The 21,384-nt window shown below is 42.0% G+C and overlaps 1 protein-coding gene across 3 annotated transcripts in view; it reads right to left on the bottom strand.

The window, feature by feature from the left end:
• Positions 1-21,384, bottom strand: part of LOC127646399 (6-phosphofructo-2-kinase/fructose-2,6-bisphosphatase 4) — a 29,844-nt gene that overhangs the window by 6,268 nt on the left and 2,192 nt on the right. Inside the window, exons 1-6 of one of the 3 annotated variants that reach the window (XM_052129991.1) lie at positions 4,200-4,390; positions 1,146-1,262; positions 957-1,053; positions 789-855; positions 492-566; positions 294-350 (exon numbers count right to left, since the gene is read on the bottom strand). In XM_052129991.1, the coding sequence (XP_051985951.1) occupies positions 294-350; positions 492-566; positions 789-855; positions 957-1,053; positions 1,146-1,262; positions 4,200-4,323 (537 nt within the window). In that variant the 5' untranslated portion in view covers positions 4,324-4,390. Of the gene's footprint in view, positions 1-293; positions 351-491; positions 567-788; positions 856-956; positions 1,054-1,145; positions 1,263-1,918; positions 2,532-4,199; positions 4,391-21,384 lie in introns of those variants that run through there. The other 2 variants (XM_052129992.1, XM_052129990.1) reach the window with 2 other exon arrangements.

The following is a 21,384-nucleotide window of genomic DNA, read 5'->3' as shown; positions in this document are numbered from 1 at the left end:
TCTCCTATTACTAAAGTTCTTAAGACCTCAAACTGATAAAATTTTTATTATTTTTTTATATAATTGCCTGATCAGAGCCCTAAATAGTATACCTTTATGAAATCATACACAATCAATACAATATAGAAAATCTATAATTTAAAATTATACATATTAGCTTATTGATTACAATGAATTAGTCCCTTTGAAAAATCAAAAGGAATATACAAACTGGAACTAATAAGAGAAAAATGTGTTGGACATCAATGATTCATCGAAGATGATAATTTTTCAATATTTAATCGCTGCCTTACCACAATATTTTCTGCAATAATCTTGGGGTCTTCACACAAAGACTCAACAAAAAACACCTAAGAAAAAAAAAAGAAACACAGATATAAGTGTCCTTGTGTTTTTACATACAGGGACATACGTACACTATTGTAAACTGTCCTTTTACTGCCAAAGGCTTATAAAGGCCAGATGACTGTGAAATTAGAGCATTTGTCTACCTTGTATCCATTTTGGTCAGCAAATGTAATGATTGTGCTCCTCCTATCTCTGGTTGTGTTTGTGGCATCAAACACCTGACAAATAAAAACATTCACTATAGCCATTATGATAAAGCAAAGCAATGCTACAAATCTCTTTTCCCCTCTTCTTGACAATCTTTGATCATAAAGGAAAACCTTGATGGCTATGAAATTCAATACCTTATCAATGCCACAAACAACAAATTACACTCAAAAGCTGTCACAATTATAGCAACTGTATTTAAATGAACATTTATTTTGTGAAACTACACTCACAGCAACATGGCCACCCTCAACACTGAGGTACTGCCTCACATCATTGAGTGCTGTCAAAGCACACTGCCTGAAAACAGAAATAAAGAATAAATCATATGACCCATAATTACAAAAATCAACAAAATACGCATTCGTAAACAAGATCCTCAAGCACATGCAGAATCTTACTTTCGTATCTTCAGCCCTTCCTCATTATCAGGGCGGAAGAATTCAAAGCTCTTGTAGATTTTCACACATTCCCTTCGATACTCTCCCACGTTGAATTCTGCAGACACACACACCGTTTAAATGACTGTTTTCTTATGTGAAAAAGTGTTCATAAGTGCATGCGTGTAGTTGTATGCATTACTACAGTACCTTTTGTTGGTACACCGATCCAGTTGAGGTAGCGTGTGAGCTTTTTAGAGATGTAGGTCTTTCCTCTTGCTGGCAAGCCGACAGTCACAATGAGAGTAGGACAGTTGGTCATGCATACTGCAAAGAGAGAAAGACAGAGAGGTTAAATTAAATGAGTCCATGAATACAGGCTGTTCTGTGTACACCACCAAATGTGAGAGGAGAATGAATACTCCATTTTATTTACAGTCACTATGAAAAATCTGTAAGAGTTACCCATGCAGATAGACTATTGTTGGTCGGGGGAAGTAGACGTGCAGTGGCATTCCTCTGCAGTCTTTTGAAGAATTTTGCCTTAATTTTTAATTTGCTGATACTTCTGGTTAGGAAATGAATAGAAATATTAAAAAATGTGGATTGTGTGTGTTAACTTGTTCTTAAAGGATCCAACTATCACAAGAGATCTCACTTTAACCAAATATCCTCTGTAACTTCTGCAGAATAACATTTCCTGTTTGTGTCCGGTTATGTTTGGAAAAACTAAAAAATAACTTATTGTAAAAATGAATGTGAATGATTTGTTGTAAGCCACAGCATGACATCAGCACCGGGTATTTATAGCTTTTAATGTTTTTTTTATGGGATTATAAAAGTATATTGCAGCACCTGCAAAATGCTTTCAAACACCTTGTGTTTTATACACTTCCTTCTTCAATCCTGATACACTACATGTATATGCAAGTATATTATTTATGATATCTTTATTTTCTTACACCAAATAATTAAATTCATACCTTGACGTTAGATTCATTTCATTGTCTGCCGATTCTTCATGAATCAGGTTCGATGGATACTCGGATAATGAGAGATCATGTGCACGATGTACCCGATGTTAACAATTCTCTGCTGACTAATCAAATGGTGTCCTAGTGAGACTGTTCTGCATTATTTTCTGCTGAAAGCAGTACACGGTCAACTTCAGGTTCATGCAGTTCAGATCAAATCTCCTCAACATAACCTTGGTCAATTAGATTTAAATCAGCATATCATTAAGCAGGGGAGGTATATTCTCAGAAATCTAAGGAACAGTCTGACTCAACAAACCTACTCTTTAATAGGCAATAAACTTTGCTCTTAAACTCATGCAAGAATGCAGCTGGCATTGATCCACAATGTTTTTTGCAAAAACCTCAACTGCTGCACACAGTTACTTTTTGCCCACTTAACACAACACCCCAAGGGATTTAGAGGATAACCCTAAACTTAAATTGGAGCACAACCCTGGTTTTCCATCCACAATTCCACACCATAAAATGCACCATCAGGCAAATATTGTTCAATCTAGATAGAACAGAAGGACTGCACTTTTTTTTCAATATTTCCCATAATAATAGTCAAGAAAACTTGACTGGAATGGTTACATTTTGGTTTATCTTGACAGTATCACTTTTTATCTTCTTGGACAATGTTACCTATGGGCATGGAAAAAGCATTATTTAAATGCAATAGTTTTCAGTTACTGACGCCATATATATATATATATATATATATATATCAGTCAGCTATAATTATTTTAATCCAATAAAAGGGCGGTAACTGGGAATAAGTGAGTAGTATTAGGCGGCTCATGTGATCCTAACATGGCAGCACCCATGAGAGGACCCGCTCTAATGTAGAATAAAACATTTTAAAATGTTACTGATAATGAGGAGTCTTAATCTCATGTAAGAGGTCATTTTTTTTTATTTATTTTACATATTTGTAAAAATTACTATTAATTTCTGTACAAGTATTATTTTTAATGATGAAAATGTGTATGCGAATGTACCTAATGCGATGGGCGGTTGTAGGGTAGCGGTGGATGGGAGACCACGGCAAAATGCTCCCAAATCAAAAGAAAATTTCCATTATTACTTTCCACAACTTTCCAAATGGAAAAAAGAGATAATACATCTGTCACTCTCTCAGCAGATGCGTTAAAAACCTCATCACAGCTGTGGTAAGTCGTTTTTTTTTTTTTTACTAAATCCAGAGTAATGTAATACAAAGTACAATGTTATAAATGTACACTATAAATACAAAATTGAAAATATAAAAAGTTCGCTAGATTTACGTTGCTAAAGGCGGAAACGCGTCATCACAGTCTGTGAAAAGGGTCCTTGCAGCACTGTTATAAATAATGATTATCATTCGGGGGACAATGGAGTTGATCTGCATTAGCTATTAGAACAACAGAGATCCGCTGCTGTTCACATGCACCACACATGAACTGCGAATGATGGTGCGGCATTGACCAATCAGAAAACCTTGTCTGTCAGGGGTCAACCAATAGAAAACCAGCGACGCAGCGACCACTTTACCGGTGCTGGCAACATGCGCGAGCTGCTGTTCTAATACCTCAAAGTGTAAAAATATTCCACTATATCAACGTGTTCCGGATGGAAACATTATTATACTGACATATGAAGTAAATACGCAGATAGAGTGGGAGATTAATAGTGATACAACGCTTCAAGCTTGTTTTGAAGCACCCAACACATGTTCAAACATATATTAAATTTCAATGTTTACTCTTGCCTATTTTTCCTCACCGATGCCTTGCTTAGCCTCCGGGAGACTTGAGAGGAAAACAGACTGCCTAAATACTACACGGCCTCTAAAGATAAGAGTGTCAGTGCAGTTTTTAGTCGGTACGTCTGAGCAGGTTACGGTAGTTCATCCTGGTTACATCAGTCTGAGGCAGCGAGCATGTCCTGTCTTATTATTTAGTCGCAATGCTATAGTAAGATGCCAAATATATTTAACAAAGCGCGCTCAGGCGACAATTTGCCTGAATACAGACTATACTTCCGCCCCCATTTCAATTACACACACCATGCACTTCAACAAATTTCCACACAAACACAAAATATACACCATAAATCGTGTTACGGGGAAATAGTACTTAAACCTGACGTGTTCTTAAAACCATATAATTTTAAATACCACAAAATATCGCGGGAATAAAACGAACCAAGATTATGCATATAATCACAGTAGCGCGTCGGCGAGGTGCATTCGTAGCCGCAAACCTACCTCTCTTCTGATAAATGTGTTTTTCCGGCAAGCCGTTCTTACACGGCATCCATATTTTCCGTAATGGGTTTTGTGTGAGTTCTCGTGGAATCGCCATTATAACATCTTCTTCGGTAGAGCTCATCTCCGCTGGTTCTTTAGAGCAGACCGATTGCGATAAGGCTAGCGCTGACTAAACCGCTCACAGTGGGCTTTATGTCATATCGGCTGAGCAGTATCAGAGACCAACTGTACCGTAGTACCACCAAACATCGCGCATCACAAACCAACAATATAACATGGAACTATATATTTCGTAACAACTTTGAAAGATTCATAACTTGGCAATGAGGTCCATGGTTAAAAATCGGATTATTTTAAGACAAATACATAAGGTTTTGATATTAGACAGAAATTTGGGATTTAAAATGTGGTGGTTCTAATAAATAGTGCTGATACTTAATTGTTCCACAATGCAAGCACACCTACACATTCAGTCTCGTTAACAGAAAAACAGCATGTGGTCCATTTTAAATGCAAATGTATAACTCTGAGTATGTTAAACTCGTTTAAGTGGTCGTCATCGTTAGATTTGCATTGGTTAAGAGGATACCGATGCGCTGAAATAATACAAAATGTAAACTAGAAATACCACAATGAAACTCGGAGGGAGCACCAATTTTTTTTTTAATGTCCACATAATCTACCGTAAAACTACTCAATGATGAGACCGAATGTTTAGGGAGGCACACAAAAAGGTCTCGAGTGATTGCAGAAGCTTAAGAAAAAAGTTCTGCTGTTGTTCACATGAAGCGCACATGTGTTGTGAATGTTGATGTGTCTTTGTCCAATCAAACACCCCCTGCAGTAAAGGGTCGACCAATAGAATAGCAGAGTCAGTGCACGAGGAGGCGTGTGCTGTGAGGGGCACTGAAAGGCAAAATATCTTACAGGATAAGCAGTAATGGACATTCTGTTCCTTTTCACCAAACCCGTAAATATTACCAGGAATTTAACTATTAATACACATACAGAAAGTATACATGTTCGTGTTTATCACTAAAAGCAGGATGTTGAGGTTTTAACAAAGAATAATCGGTAACAGTTTACAATAAGGTTCCCAGTGTTAACATAGTTAACAACACAAGTTAACACGAACTAACAATGAACAATACTTATTAAGCATTCATTTTAATTAAATGTTAATTTCAACATATAGTAATACATTTTTTAAATCAAAAGTTGTATGTGTTAACATTAGTTAATGCACTATGAAGTTACAATGAACAATACTATTTTTATTAACTACACGAACAAACATTAATAAATTATGTAAAACATATATCATAAATGGCTTGTTCATAATACCTAATGTATCAACCAATGTTAACGAATGGAACTTTATTGTAAAGTGTTACCAAATAATCGTTTTAGTAATCTTTCACTTCATGGGTTTTGAAATGTCTGCACATCTTTTTTACAGTCATTTTTAATATACTTAAAGGGATAGTTTTCCCAGAAAAAAAAAAATTCTAGCATCATTTACTGTTCCAAACCCATATTAATTGTGTGTGTGTGTGTGTGTGTGTGACACAAGATGATATATGTTTGGCCGAATGTCCACAGTCACCATTCACTGTCAATATATGAGCAATAAAGATGCACGAAAAGTGAACGATGAACGAAACGAATCCTGTCTAACATCTCCATTTGTGATCCACGAAAATCAATGCATACAGGTTTAAAAACAACATAAGTGTGTGTAAATAGTTACAGACTTAATAAAACCTTTCACTCTTTAATAGCTAACTTTAATAAGGTTTGGAGAAATATAGCTTTTTTACTCAAACGAAGTTCAAATATGAAAACCAATGTTAAACCACCATAAACTGGTAACTTTTATGTTGTGATCACACACAGTTGCACGTTTTTTTTAAGCCGTTTGAATTACGAGGAGACTATGGGTGTCCTCATAAACCACATTAATAGCATACCATCGTAATTACTAGTGTGCAACACACACACACATTCTTTGCAAAAAGATGCTCACCCAATTAAACGAGTAACATTTATTTATTTATTACTGATGTTGCAGGGTCAAGGGATATCCCTTACATATCGTATTTGTTTGGGATAATAGGCTCTTTTAAGTACCGAGATGAGCAAAATCTGCGTATCACCGCGAGGTGCACACCAGACAGTGTGGTCAGAGAGGATTTAGCAGAGACTGCCACTTCTGTTTAAATGAATGGGAGGAATTGGCATGCCCAGCCAGAGATTATTTAGCAGAGATGGGTCACTTCTATTAAAATGAATGGGAGAAATTGGAATGCTCAACCAAGGAGCTCTAGCACCCAATGGTTAACGGATGTAGAAAGGAAGCCCAGCCTTACAGTTAAAAGAGCCAATCACCTTTTAGATACAGACATCACCTGTCAATCCACTCTAGAACACACATGTGCATTAGCTATACAAGCCGGGAAAATTGCAATTTTTTTATGAGGTTAAGAATCACAATTTATGATTCCAGTATTGTCAGATTTTATTGCTGATTTAAAATACGTACTTTGATCGTAATCTTGACCATTTTCGATAATTTGGTCTTTCCCCATTCAAGTAGATAGGACCTGCACTGTTATGACTGGAAACAGCTGCCTGAGAGAATTCCAAAGATGGCAGACAGTGGGCTGACTTGCTAGAAAGACTTCGTCTTGCTCTGATGTCATGCTGACATATGTTAAAAAACTTTCGAAATGACGAAGCGGCCAAGCCAGGCAGTGCAGTTGAGCCCAGTTGCTCTTTTCTAGTCTCAGCCTCAGACCGCACGCCCATAGTCTGTGTACTAACCAATGGAGAGTTCGGAATTGCATACTACCATACTACTTCTGCCATGTATGTCTATTGCAGAAATAGTAGTAATATGCAATTCCGAACTCAGTGCAAGACAACTAGTTAAATGTCTGGCTACGTAAGACAATAGGTGTGTTCGAATTCATGCAGTGCTGCGCAGACCGTTCAGCGTTCAGACTTGACGCAGAGCTTGTCGGTTAGAAATTTTGTCCGATTGAACCTGCACCACCGCCGCATCACCGTTACGTATGCCATCAAAGTACAGTGAGAGCGATTAGAGAGCAGCCAGGTGGCGCAGTTGCTCCAGTGGAACTGCACAAGCTCTGATGACAACACAGCTTATTCACAATTGGCCAGACTCACAACGTGACAATGGCTACACATGTTTTACAAGTTGCGTTCGTAATTGCACTTCACATACTACTCTTACTACTACTATGTCTGTCTATGGCAGAAATAAGAGTAGTGTGGTAGTACACCATTACCATGGTGTTCATTCTGACACTTCCAGTTCAGCGAAAACTCTTACAACTCCATGATTTTATAACAATACATCATGTTTATATCATGCTATATTATGTTTGTCATAGTAATGTCATGTTTATTCATAAAAAAAAATCTACATGATTAAAAATACTGACACCTTTATTGGTATTAAAATAATACAGGCTTTTATTGGACTTTCTTCTTGTACACAACAACAGGCACTGTATTAAGCCTCACAAACTTTTCAAATGAACAAAGTTTGGTTATTGTCTGGTTATTTTATTTAAAATTCAAACATCTGTCTATCTGAATTCCACATCTGCAATGAAGAAAGCTAGCAAACATCACGATCTTCATGACTGCCATGGATACACACCATTATGAAATGCCAGGCAGTTAAAATATATGCAAATTTTTACATGTAGACAACGCTCAAACAACGTGTTGTATGTGTGTGTTGTCTACATGTTTGTAATGGGTAAAATGGGCAAGGATGAGGTGGGAACCAACTGAACAGTCAAAATAATGTGAGAACTTAAAAAGACGTGCTTGTGGCTCTCTCTCTCTCTCTCTCTCTCTTGAACTGCCGCATCCGGCTCGGCTTTAAACCCTGTTCCTTGCTGATTAGCTCGTTTGGGGGCTGGCCGTGCACATTAACAGCCCGGCCCTGCCCTCCTCCTCATCACAGTGTTGTTTACACATTGTTTATGTGTGAAAAATCACAGTGTAAAAAAAGCGTAGACAACGCGCAAACAACACGTTGACAACATACAAACAACACGTTAACAGCGTGTGATATCTACGTCAATTTTACATACTTCTGAGCCATTTGACCACTTGTCCAGTTTGAATGGATGAGTGTCGTAAGTTCCCATTAGATGCTGAGCACTAGGGTATAACCATTTCTGTAAGCCTAGGGGGGGGTGACTAACCACTCATAGACTCTATGCTACCACTATTTAACATGCTACGGATCCTCTTATTTCTTTGTCATTTTCTTCCTTTTTTGTGTAGCCTATAAAAATAAAATTATTGGATTGCAGTTTTAAGACTTAAATTATTTTCATCAAGATAAAATTGCCTCCTTTTTGATTAGAATGAGATTTTGTAATTAGGTCAGGTAGTAATTCGATTTGGCTTTCCTGACAGCAGATGTACGCTACTGTGCCAAAGTCCCAGGCCACCCTGAAAGTTCTTATTAAAACCATTTACCTGAGAATTAAGTGTTTAACTAATTAGTTCAAACAATTTATAACATGTAAGTAAACACAAAGATACAACGAAAAGTGGCTTATTGATTCTTTCTAAAACCACACACATACAGTAGTTTATATCTGCAATACTTGGAAATAGTCATGCAGAAAATAAGGGACATGAACGCTTTCAACTGTGCTTTACAGATGCTGCACAATGATCACAGCAACAAGTAACGTTGATTGTTATTGAGTAGCATATTATACACATCATAGCATTCCAAATTACTTTTATGACTGCTTTTGTGACAGTTTATATAGCCTACTGGTTAAGCAATTTATTATATTTAAGCAATATCACCAGAGCAAGAGTGTGATATGGCTCTACATCAGCACTGCTGTGATACGGCCACAGGCACGAGGCCGCAGGTTGAGTGCCGTAGATACGGTCATAACAAGAGTATTTGTGCATGGAACTACTTTCTTTCGTGATCGATCAGAATCTGCCGTTGCTGGTTCAAAACAAATGAGTTATTGGATAAACAAGGATAGATGTGTGTGTGTGTGTGAGAGAGAGAGAGAGCATAGAGAGAGACGGAGCGTGTTTGATCACCTGTTTCCACACCCAAGCAGAGATGCTGTCAGCTTTCTGGAGATCAGCTTTCTCAGTGGAAAAATAGCCATGCAACCGGGGGCAATTCTCCCTATTTCTTGAGTCTTTCACTATAGAAACCGCAATGTCCTCAGCCATTTTGAACAGTACTTTTTCTCCTGTATGGAAACTCCAGTAAGAGGTAAGTAATGAGTTGTGAAATTAATCTGTCTGTTGTGTCTCTCAGCTGTGATGACCCATAATGCTGAAGTTGTTAGTTTAAAGCTGTTTAGAGCTATTTTCTAGCTGTCGTTGTGTAATACGAGTGATCACGGAGCTCTGTTGTATGTAAACAATGACTGACGGATTGACTTCACGTCACCAACTGCTCATATACACACAAACATTATCTTTTGCCACCACCTGCTGGCTAACATAAGTAATGTCAAAAAAATGTAATAAAAAATACATGTAAGAGACACTTGTACAGTAACTCTTAACAGATCTGCACTGCTCTTACACTTTAGTTTAGAACAGCTAAAAGTTTGGTGTCAGAACATAAGTGTTCATGGAACGTCTCTCGTCCAATCAGATTCGAGGACCGGAAATAACGGATGTATATATGTATTTTGAATTTGGAATAGTTTGGAATAATGTACAAATTTTGCTCTTATGGAAAGAAATTGGTACTTTATTCAACAAAGTGGCATTCAACTGATCACAATGTATAGTCAGGACATTGATAACGTGAAAAAGTACTATTACAGTTTGAAAAAAATAAACTACTTCAAAGAGTTCTTATCAAAATATCCTCCACGTGCAGCAATGACAGCTTTGCAGATCATTAGCATTGAAGCTGTCAGTTTGTCCAGATTTTCAGATGACATTTCACCCCACGCTTCCTGTAGCACTTGCCATAGATGTGACTGTCTTGTCTTGTCGGGCACTTCTCACGCACCTTACAGTCTAGCTGATCCTACAAAAGCTCAATAAGGTTAAGATCCATGTGGCAAGGGGGGCGTGGTCGTGTGTCGGTCTGCGGGCGAGAGAGAGAGCGGTAAGGCTTGTCACCTGGGTTTTAATTACCTCTAACACCTGTGTCTTGTTATAGTGATACGGAGAGAGACATTTAAGGAACGGCAAATGTCGAGAGGGGGAGAGAGTGAATGCATGAAACACGACAGCCAGAGAGTGGAGACCTGTGCCCTGTTGTGTACAATTACAATGACGGTTACCGTTGTATCTGTGTCGAAGTACGGAAATTAAAGATACTAACCTTGAACCTGCCTCATTGTCTCTTGACTCCTCCATCGCCCCAACCAAACCAGTTTACAGTGGTGCCAAAACCCGGGTTTGGAGGAGAGCGCCGCTATGGAGCCTTCACCACTGGCCGAAGTCATCAACGCCCTCACCAGCATCCAGCAGACACAACACCATGCCCTCTTGGAGGTTCGCCAGGAGCAAGAGCAACGCTTCCAAGTCTTGCTCCAGGCACAAGCCGAAGACCGGCAAGCGCGCGGAGCCTGATCACCGGAGAGGGGCTGGTGCTGCGTCCTCCTCGGTGCCCACCCCACCGCTTGCCCTTGCGAAAATGGGGCCAAGCGATGATCCGGAGGCCTTCCTCGACCTGTTCGAAAAAACGGCGGAGGTATGGAGGTGGCCTCCCGAGCAGTGGGCGGTCCGCCTACTGCCCCTACTTTCCGGGGAGGCGCAGCTGGCAGCACAACAACTTCCCGCCGCCAGCCTCCTGGACTATAGCCACCTGAAAAAAGCCATCCAGCAACGGGTCGGTCGCACCCCGGAGCAGAATCGACAGTTGTTCCGCTCGTTAAGCCGGGAAGGACGGCCGCCCGTTTGCGTTTGCGCAACAGCTCCGTGGCGCCTGCCGGAAATGGCTGCTGGTGGGGGAACCCGCGACGTCGTGGAAGTGGTCGACATGGTCGTACTGGAGCAGTTCGCCTCCCAGCTTCCCGAGGCATGTTGGAGTGGGTCCAGTGCCACCGCCCGGCGTCGTTGGATGGAGCCGTCCAGCTGGCAGAGGACTACATGGCGGCGTTCCCAGGAGATGGCGAGGCAGTATCACCTCCCTCTCTCTCCTCTCTCCACCCCCTGTGCATACTGTTCCCTCCCCTTCTCCCGCTCCCCTCACTCCCGCCCAGTTCCGGCTCCTCGTAGGTGGGGAGGCCCACCTAGACCCCGACCCCGGTCCAGAGGACCCTTTCCCTTTTCTGCCCCTTCAAACCCCCTGTCTCTCTCCGTTATTCTACCCAGGTTGGCGAGCCCGCCCCCACGAGTGCGGAAGGAAGACCTGGGCCGGTCTGTTGGAGCTGCGGGGAAGCCGGACATAGCCAGAAGCGGTGTCCAGTGATGGAGGTGGGGACACTGGTTCGAATCCCCGACGCTCCACAGACCGCCCCCGATCGGGCAGGAATGTATCGCATACCGGTAAGGGTGAAGGGGGATACACATAAAGCTTTGGTGGATACAGGTTGCTCTCAAACCTCGATCCACCAATGCTTGGTGCAAGGCGGGGTATTGGATAGAGATAAATTGGTGAGGGTGAGGTGTGTGCATGGTGACATTCACAAATATCCAGTGGTTACCATTGAGATACGATTCAGGGGGAAAAGGCATAGAGTCGAGGCTGCGGTTAATTCCCGCCTCACCCATCCACTAATCTTGGGAACCAATTGGCCCGGCTTTGAAAATTTACTGAGGGTAATGTGTGTGGATGGGTCCTGCCGAGTGGTGGCGCGAGGTGTGGCGTGTGATACTATGGCTGGGGAGGCGCTGCCGGGTCCGTCAACGTCGGCTCCGCGTCAAGATGACGCAGACAGGGGTGTTCCCGCCCTCAGGGGCTTCCCTGTGGGGGATTTTCCTCTGGAGCAGTCGCGTGACGAGTCCCTTAGGCACGCCTTCGACCAAGTGAATGTAATTGATGGTCAACAGCTCCAGCCTGGTGTTGCGCTCACATACCCGTACTTTGCTATTATCAAAGAGCGGTTGTATCGAGTGACGCAGGATACTCAAACCAAAGAAGCTACAACACAGCTATTAGTACCGAAGAGCCGTCGGGAAACACTCTTCCAGGCGGCTCACTATAATCCAATGGCCGGCCACTTAGGTCACGAAAAGTCTTTGAACCGTATAATGGCCCGTTTCTTTTGGCCGGGCATTCACGCGGACGTTCGCAGGTGGTGTGCGGCGTGCCGGGAATGTCAGTTGGTGAACCCACCGGCCACCCCAAAAGCGCCATTGCGCCCGTTACCATTAATCGAGATCCCCTTCGACAGAATTGGAATGGATCTCGTGGGGCCATTAGAAAAGACTGCACGCGGGCATCGCTTTGTGTTAGTTCTGGTGGACTATGCAAGGCGATATCCGGAAGCAGTGCCTCTACGCAACATCTCAGCACGCAGTGTTGCGGAGGCACTCTTCAGAATTATCTCCCGAGTGGGGATTCCAAAGGAAATCCTCACAGATCAAGGCACGACATTCATGTCACGTACACTTCGCGAACTATATGAATTGTTAGGCATTAAGTCGATTCGTACCAGCGTCTACCACCCGCAGACCGATGGACTGGTGGAACGATTTAATAAGACCTTGAAAAACATGATTCGTAAGTTCGTACACGAAGATGCTAAAAACTGGGATAAATGGCTCGAACCCCTGCTGTTTGCAGTACGAGAGGTCCCCCAAGCCTCCACCGGCTTTTCTCCGTTTGAACTACTGTATGGGCGCCAGCCACGGGCGTGCTTGATGTCGTACGGGAAGCTTGGGAGGAGGGACCTTCGGATAGCAAAAACCAAATTCAATACGTTCTTGACCTTCGAGCAAAACTCCACACTTTGGGACGGGTAACACAGGAGAATTTGCTCCAAGCGCAAGAACGCCAACGCCGACTGTACGACAGGGGTACTCGGCTAAGGGAATTTTCACAGGGAGATAAAGTACTTGTGTTACTGCCCACCTCGAGCTCCAAATTACTCGCCAAGTGGCAAGGACCCTTTGAGGTCACACGACGAGTTGGAGATCTCGATTATGAGGTTAAGTGAATGGATAGGAGAGGGGCACGTCAAACGTACCACCTCAACCTCCTCAAATCATGGAGGGAGGCGGTACCGGTAGCCTTGGCGACGGCAGTTCCGGAGAAGGCGGAGCTCGGACCGGAGATATCGCTCAAAGCAAATTAATTTACCTCGGTCCCTTGCGGAGACCACCTCTCGCTGTCGCAGCTGACGGATGTTACGAGGCTGCAAGCGGAGTTCGCAGACGTATTTTCTCTCCTGCCCGGTCGCACGAACATCATAGAACACCATATCGAGACCACCCCGGGCGTGGTGGTTCGTAGCCGGCCCTATCGCCTCCCGGAACACAAGAAAAGGGTCGTTAGGGAGGAATTAGAGGCAATGCTCGAAATGGGGGTGATACAAGAGTCGCACAGTGATTGGGCCAGTCCGGTAGTCCTGGTACCGAAGAGCGATGGCTCGGTCCGCTTCTGTGTTGACTATCGGAAAGTGAACGCGGTGTCCAAATTTGACGCATATCCAATGCCGCGTATTGACGAGTTACTCGATCGGTTGGGCGCGGCTCAATTTTACTCGACGCTGGACTTAACGAAGGGGTATTGGCAGATCCCTTTAACTCCAATGACCCGAGAAAAAAACGCTTTTTCAACACCGTTCAGATTACACCAATTTGTAACACTTCTGTTCGGCTTGTTTGGAGCCCCGGCCACGTTTCAGCGCCTTATGGATAAGATCCTCAGACCACACACGACATATGCCGCCGCATATCTAGATGACATTATAATTTACAGTAATGACTGGCGGCGGCATATGCAACATCTGAGGGCAGTCCTGAGAGCGCTGAGGCGGGCGGGACTCACGGCAAACCCGAAGAAGTGTGCAATTGGACGGGTGGAAGTTCGGTATCTGGGGTTCCACTTGGGTCACGGGCAGGTGCGTCCACAGGTTGACAAAACCGCAGCGATCGCAGCCTGCCCAGCACCCAAGACCAAAAAGGGGTAAGGCAGTTTTTGGGGCTGGCGGGCTACTACCGAAGGTTTGTGCCTAGTTATTCTGATGTCACCAGCCCGCTGACTGACCTTACTAAAAAGGGGCTCCGATCCGGTCCAGTGGACAGAGTCGTGCCAACAGGCCTTCCTTAAGGTAAAATCTGCACTGTGTGGGGGGCCGCTTTTACATGCACCTGATTTCTCTCTCCCCTTTATTTTGCAGACTGATGCATCTGACAGGGGGCTGGGCGCAGTGCTCTCGCAGGTGGTCGGAGGGGAGGAGCGGCCGGTGCTGTTTATTAGTCGCAAGCTCTCCTTCAGGGAGACGAAATATAGCACCATCGACAAGGAGTGCCTTGCGATTAAGTGGGCGGTTCTGACGCTTCGCTACTACCTGCTGGGGCGGGCCTTCGCCCTCTGTTCCGATCACGCCCCTCTGCAGTGGCTCCACCGCATGAAGGATACCAAGGCACGGATCACCCGTTGGTATCTGGCTCTCCAGCCCTTTAAGTTCAAGGTGGTCCACAGGCCGGGGGCGCAGATGGTTGTGTCCGACTTTCTCTCCAGAAATGGGGGGGAGTAGGCAGGCCAGATGTTGCCCCGGCCTGAGTCAGCGGTGGGGGCATGTGGCATGGGGGGCGTGGTCGTGTGTCGGTCTGCGGGCGAGAGAGAGAGCGGTAAGGCTTGTCACCTGGGTTTTAATTACCTCTAACACCTGTGTCTTGTTATAGTGATACGGAGAGAGACATTTAAGGAACGCCAAATGTCGAGAGGGGGAGAGAGTGAATGCATGAAACACGACAACCAGAGAGTGGAGACCTGTGCCCTGTTGTGTACAATTATAATGACGGTTACCGTTGTATCTGTGTCGAAGTACGGAAATTAAAGATACTAACCTTGAACCTGCCTCATTGTCTCCTGACTCCTCCATCGCCCCAACCAAACCAGTTTACAATCCATAACACTCTTTTCCAATTATCTGTTGTGCAATGTCTGTGTTTCTTTGCCCACTCTAACCTTTTCTTTTGGTTTTTCTGTATCAAAAGTGGCTTTTTCTTTGTAATTCATCCCATAAGGCCTGTGCCCAAGTCTTCTCTTTACTGTTGAATATAAATCTGTATTGAGCAGGTAGAATACTATGAATCTGTCAGCTGAGGACATGTGAGGTCTATTTCTCAAACTAGAGATTCTGATGTAGTTATCCATTTTCTTAGTTGTACATCTGAGCCTTTGTCTTTTGAAGACTGTTGTGTACACCTTTGTATGAAATCTTCAGTTTTTTGGCAATTTCAAGCACTGTATTTTGTAAGAAATTGTAAGAAATGTGCCTTCATTTCTCAAAACAATGATTGACTGACGAGTTTCTAGAGAAAGCTGTTTCTTTTTTGCCATTTTTTACCTAATATTGACCTTAAGACATGCCAGTCTATTGCATACTGTGGCAACTCAAAAACAAACGCAAAGACAATTTAACACACCAAATAGCTTTCAACTATGTTTGAAATAATGGCAAGTGATTTTCTAGTACCAAATTAGCAATTTAGCATGATTACTCAAGGATAAGGTGTTGGAGAGATGGCTGCTGGAAATGGGGCCTGTCTAGATTTGATAAAAAATATATTTTTTCAAATAGTGATGGTGCTGTTTTTACATCAGTAATGTTATGGAGTTAAATGCCACTTTGGTGAATTAAAATACCAATTTCCATCTGAAACAGCTAAATCTGTACATTATTCCAAAGGTTTGGCAATGTATATATATGTGTGTGTGTGTGTGTGTGTAACTATTGTGGCGGTAACTATAGTTTACCATGGTAAAAATTTGTAAGGGATGTTTTCTGTTGGCTCTTATTAAAAGTATATTCCTGGTATAGATTGTATAAAAGTATGATTTTGTTGATGCTTGGCTACCCCAGCTTTTTTAACAGACGCTTTAACTTACTGTTGATGAGCATTTATTATTATAATTAATAAATAAAATGTCACACACTCATCCTCACATTGAAAAGAACAATTATAGACTACAGAAAGTTTATTGATCCCCACAAAGGAGAGAATATGCAATTCAATCACCACCTACGAGAAGAACAGGCAAGCTTTCGGCAAGGGTGGTCATGCTGCAATCAAACTTAAACATTAAGAAACATTAATGAGCATGTACAAGCGGTCCCTGTCAATCAGTTTCATCGACTGATTAGCACTGAGAAGTCGAAGGTTATGCATTTTGGCATTCGATCTTTGGCGTGCCAAAGATCAGGGTCAATGTGCTTGATCTCAAAGAGGTTGAAAGGTTCACATACCTCAGCAGTGTCATTGGACAGGATGGAGGCACAGAGACGGATGTCATGTGCCAGATTGGCAAGGCCTCAGCAGTCTTCCATCCAATGCACAATATATGGTCATCTGCATCCCCCTCGCTTAAAATCAAGCTTCGCCTATATACATCCATCTTCCTCCCGATGGCAATCTATGCCGCCGAAACGTGGAAAATGTCTACCAGTACTACCCGGAAGGTGAACGTCTTTCACCAGCATTGCCTGAGATGGATACTGCATATTCTATACCTTGACCACATTACCAATGAGGAGGTCCTACGACGAAGCAAGATGCCAAGCCTCACTACGATCATTGCCAAGCCTCAGTACAATCATTCCCCTATGACTAGCAGGACATGTCATCCGCATGAACAAGTCGCATCCCCAAGAAGGCGTTTCTAGGGGCTCCACTTGGAGGCCGGCGCGGTACAGTCCGACCATGACTGACCTGGCACCGGACTTTCATCAACGACCTAAAAGCCTCCAATGTCTCCTGGGACGAAGTCGAAGACCTCGCCACTGATCACACCCACTGGATACGCTCCTTAGCGTGGGTGGAAAAGAAGAAGAATATAAGTAAGAAGTTCTCAAGCAATTATAAAAGTCAAACAGTTAGTAATAAAATGTGGCAGGGTGGAGGATCGTGCGGGACCATCTCTCTCTCTCTCTCTCACCTCTGCAGTCGACCTTTATCCCTCTCAGAGGCTTGATTAGCCTAATACGGGACCGGGCGTGTAGGATAACGACCCGGCCCCGCCCTCCGCCCTGCCACATAAAATAAGTATTTACACTTTAAGACCTAATGCACAGATCCAATATACTGACACACATCGGATTTTTCCCAACTGTTTACATTCGCTTAAGATATTAACATTACCAATTGTCTTTACTTGAATAATTGCCAAGATCTGCATTTTGGCATAATTTGTGTGTGTATTTGACTGTACACCCCAGTGGTGTGAGTACCGAATTGAATTATCTTTCGCAGCTTATTGCACTCTTATATAACTTATCATCTTATTATAACTCTTTTTAATATGAAGTGCTTTCTGCTTTGTATTTTCTCATTCATCCATCATTCTTCATCGCTCCGATTCATCAATAACTTTTTTTTTTATTTCATCCCCTTTTCTCCCAATTTGGAATGCCCAATTCCCACTACTTAGTAGGTCCTTGTGGTGGCACGGTTACTCACCTCAATCTGGGTGGCGGAGGAGAAGTCTTAGTTGCCTCCACTTCTGAGACATTCAATCCGTGCATCTTATCACGTGGCTCGCTGTGCATGACACCACAGAGACTCACAGCACGTGGAGGCTCATGCTAATCTCTGCGATCCACACACAATTTACCACGCGGCCCAGTGAGAGCGAGAACCCCTAATCGTGACTACGAGGAGGTTACCCCATGTGACTCTACCCTCCCTAGCCAATTTGGTTGCTTAGGAGACCTTTCTGGAGTCACTCAGCATGCCATGGATTCGAACTCACGACTTCAGGGGTGGTAGTCAGCATCAATACTCGCTGTTACCCAGGCCCCAACCAGTCAATAACTTTAAGCAGTCCTGCCCACTGTAAGCCGCATTAATATTTTTACATAACACGATAATGATAGAAAAATCTCTATCGATTGACACTTTATATTTTCGCCACAATATATATCGTCATATCGCCCAGCCCTAGCTTGAGCAGTTTGCAGTGGAATCACATCAGTCCCATCTTCAGTCCTAGCCTTTTCATACTGTCAGTAAGCCATTTCATGTCTGTCACATTGCTAAACCAGTAGGTTAAATAAACTGTCACAAAAGCAGTCATACAATTAATTCGGGACGTTATGAAGTGTAGGCTACTCAATAACAATCAATTTTACTTGTTGCTGTGATCATTGTGCAGCATCTGTAAAGCACAGTTGAAAGCGTTCATGTTCCTTTTTTCTGCATGACTATTTCCAGGTATTGCAGATATGTATGTGAGTGGTTCTAGAAAGAAACAATAAGCCACTTTTCTTTGTATTTTGTGTTTACTTACATGTTATAAAGTGAGTTTTTCTGATTCACACTTTTATTGATTCAGACACATGAAACAGAAAAGAAAACATTTATACACCGAATCAACTTTTAACCCCCATAATTCTCTTTCGCCCTCCCAATCCTCAACCCCACCCCGACCCCCAACAAACATCCCTGTGGTCTAACTTGAGAATACACGCACACAACATATTTAATCAATTAAAAATGTATTAATTAAAAAATAAAAATCACACACATTTAAAACTACACATCTCTCTCCACTTCCCCTACCAGAGAGCCCTCCAAATATGCCAAATAGCTGCCCCATTTTCCTTTAAACAATTCCAAGTTTCTCTGCCTTCTATATGACATTTCTTCGATTGCCACCAACCTGCCCATCTCTATGCAAGACTCCCGAAATGAGTGTTCCACCTCAACATGTCCGACGAGGATGTTTGTGGGCTGTCCATCAAGCAGGATGCGGACATACACTGTCACACCCTCCTTGAATGACATTATGTTGTCTCCATCAATGATGAATGAGATGTAATGAGCTGACGATATTTTAACTGTGGTGTTCTCGCAGATGGTATCTGCTATACTGATACGACTGGTTTGCATGTCATCTATGCATTGTTTACACTGTGATTTTTCACATGTAAACAACATGAAGACAACGCGTTGTATTGTTGTATTCATATTTGAATTGCCTGGCGTTCCATAAGATGGCAAACGCCTTACCAAGAAAGTAGACGAGAGTGCCTGCAGTCAGGGGAAGTGTGAAATAAGAGCTGTCCAGTCAGACAGTTCTCACTTCTCGTAGTGGATCAGACACCTTCGAAATCAATGGCAGATATCAAAGGATTCACATTCATGCTGTTACTTCGTCTTCTGTTTTATTGGCGGATTGCAACTTAACAGTGCATTACCGTCACCTGCTGTTATGCGCTGTTGATGTTAAAGTGGATATCATTAAAATGTTGTTTCTTTAAGATGAAAATAAATATGAAAAAGACAATCAATGTGCAATTTAATTTCCCCCATAAAACATATCTTTTCATCCATTTTAATTAAATAAAGACACGTATTTTAGATATTTCAGAAATATGATATCACTCACATATCCCATACATAGATTGCACTTTCATAGTGTTGGGAATATTCTCACACATTTATACACATAAAACATATTAAAAGAGAACTAAACATCACGATTGCAATCAGCATTAAATCTCTGTTGTACGCAAGTCGTTTTCCATCATGCCTTGGCCCTTGACTCAGTGACAACTGCGCTCAACCGCCTAGCAATCGCGAAAGTTTTTTGTCAGCATGACATCAGAGCCAGTCGGACCACAGTCGGACACATTTCTAACCGGCACGCACCTCGTGGTGATCACCGGTGATCGGTGCTGCGCAGATTTTGCTCATCTCGAACGAGCCTGTTATTTCACTTCTCCTCGCATGCTCTCGTTTACTTTCATTGCGAGCAGGGTTGCCAGATGCCAGCAAGGGTTTCCAGCCCAAAACCTCGTCAAAAACCGCGAGAATGCACAAAAAACCGCCCAAATTTGTTTTGGCTTGTTTCTCGCTATGGTTTCTCGTTTAAACACACGATAATCATTAACGAGTTTTAAAATTACCCATTGGTCCGTGTACTTTGCGTCCATTCGTTTATCCTTTTTTAACCTGTAATCAAAAATTAACGGTTGTTGTATTTTTAAAAGGCAAAGTTGAACACCAAAATTTGAATTTGAACTGCAAATGCTGCAGTTAAAAAAAAAAACAAAAAAAACATATATTGTTTAATAAATAAAATAAATATATAATAAATATTTATTTTTATATAATAAAAAATGTATCTTGACTGTATTGTTTATGACTTTTTGCCACTTTATTAAACATTTAAAATATTCACAAATTAACATGGAAAAAATGTCGATTTTACTGGTATTCTAAGGCCAAACCCGGAAATTATATTTTTCCCGCAGTGCTGAATGAGAAGAGCCATGTCTCTGGAACAATACAGAGAGGTGATTTAGGCTGTGGGTGATTTTTAGGCTAATAATAATAATGACAAATTATTAATGGCGTTTATAAATGAGTTCACTTAATACAGTAATATGTGTATCATAAAATAATTTATTAATGTTTTATTTTTATATAATTTAACATTTTACAGTTTTTTAAATGTTTTTGTTTTAGGCTTTCTTTTTTATATGTGAAGTTAAATATCTAAGCATTGTATATAAGGAAAGTTTGTGAATATCGTTTCACCAGTCTAAAAAGAATAAAGAAGAAAGCATGTTTTTCGTTATTCAATTACGTGTAGCCTACACCGAATGATGCCTGCCGACCATTACACTGGCCCCATCTGTTGCTATCCCCACCATATTAGCAATGTCCAGTGCACACTCCTGCAAAAATCGAATGACTGCCTCCACAACTCCATTAGCATCAGCATCTGAGAGCTCCACCAAACCCAAGTAAGTACAGATTTTTTAGAATAATATTTAATCCCTGTAGGTCCATACAATTCAAGTCGATGGTGACCAGAACTTTGAATCTTCAAAAATGCACACAAAGGCAGAATAAAAGTAATCCATATGACTTGAGTGGTTAAATCCATGTCTTATAGTTAAGAGATTTAACTAGTTAAAAAGGACTTATAGATTTATAGTTAAAAAGTACTTAAATATTGATCTGTTTCTCACTCACACCTATCATATTGCTTCTAAAGTCATATGGA

This window comes from Xyrauchen texanus, chromosome 7, assembly GCF_025860055.1.
Source record: "Xyrauchen texanus isolate HMW12.3.18 chromosome 7, RBS_HiC_50CHRs, whole genome shotgun sequence".
Lineage (NCBI taxonomy): Eukaryota > Metazoa > Chordata > Actinopteri > Cypriniformes > Catostomidae > Xyrauchen > Xyrauchen texanus.
This window is presented reverse-complemented; position numbering and strand designations above follow the sequence as displayed.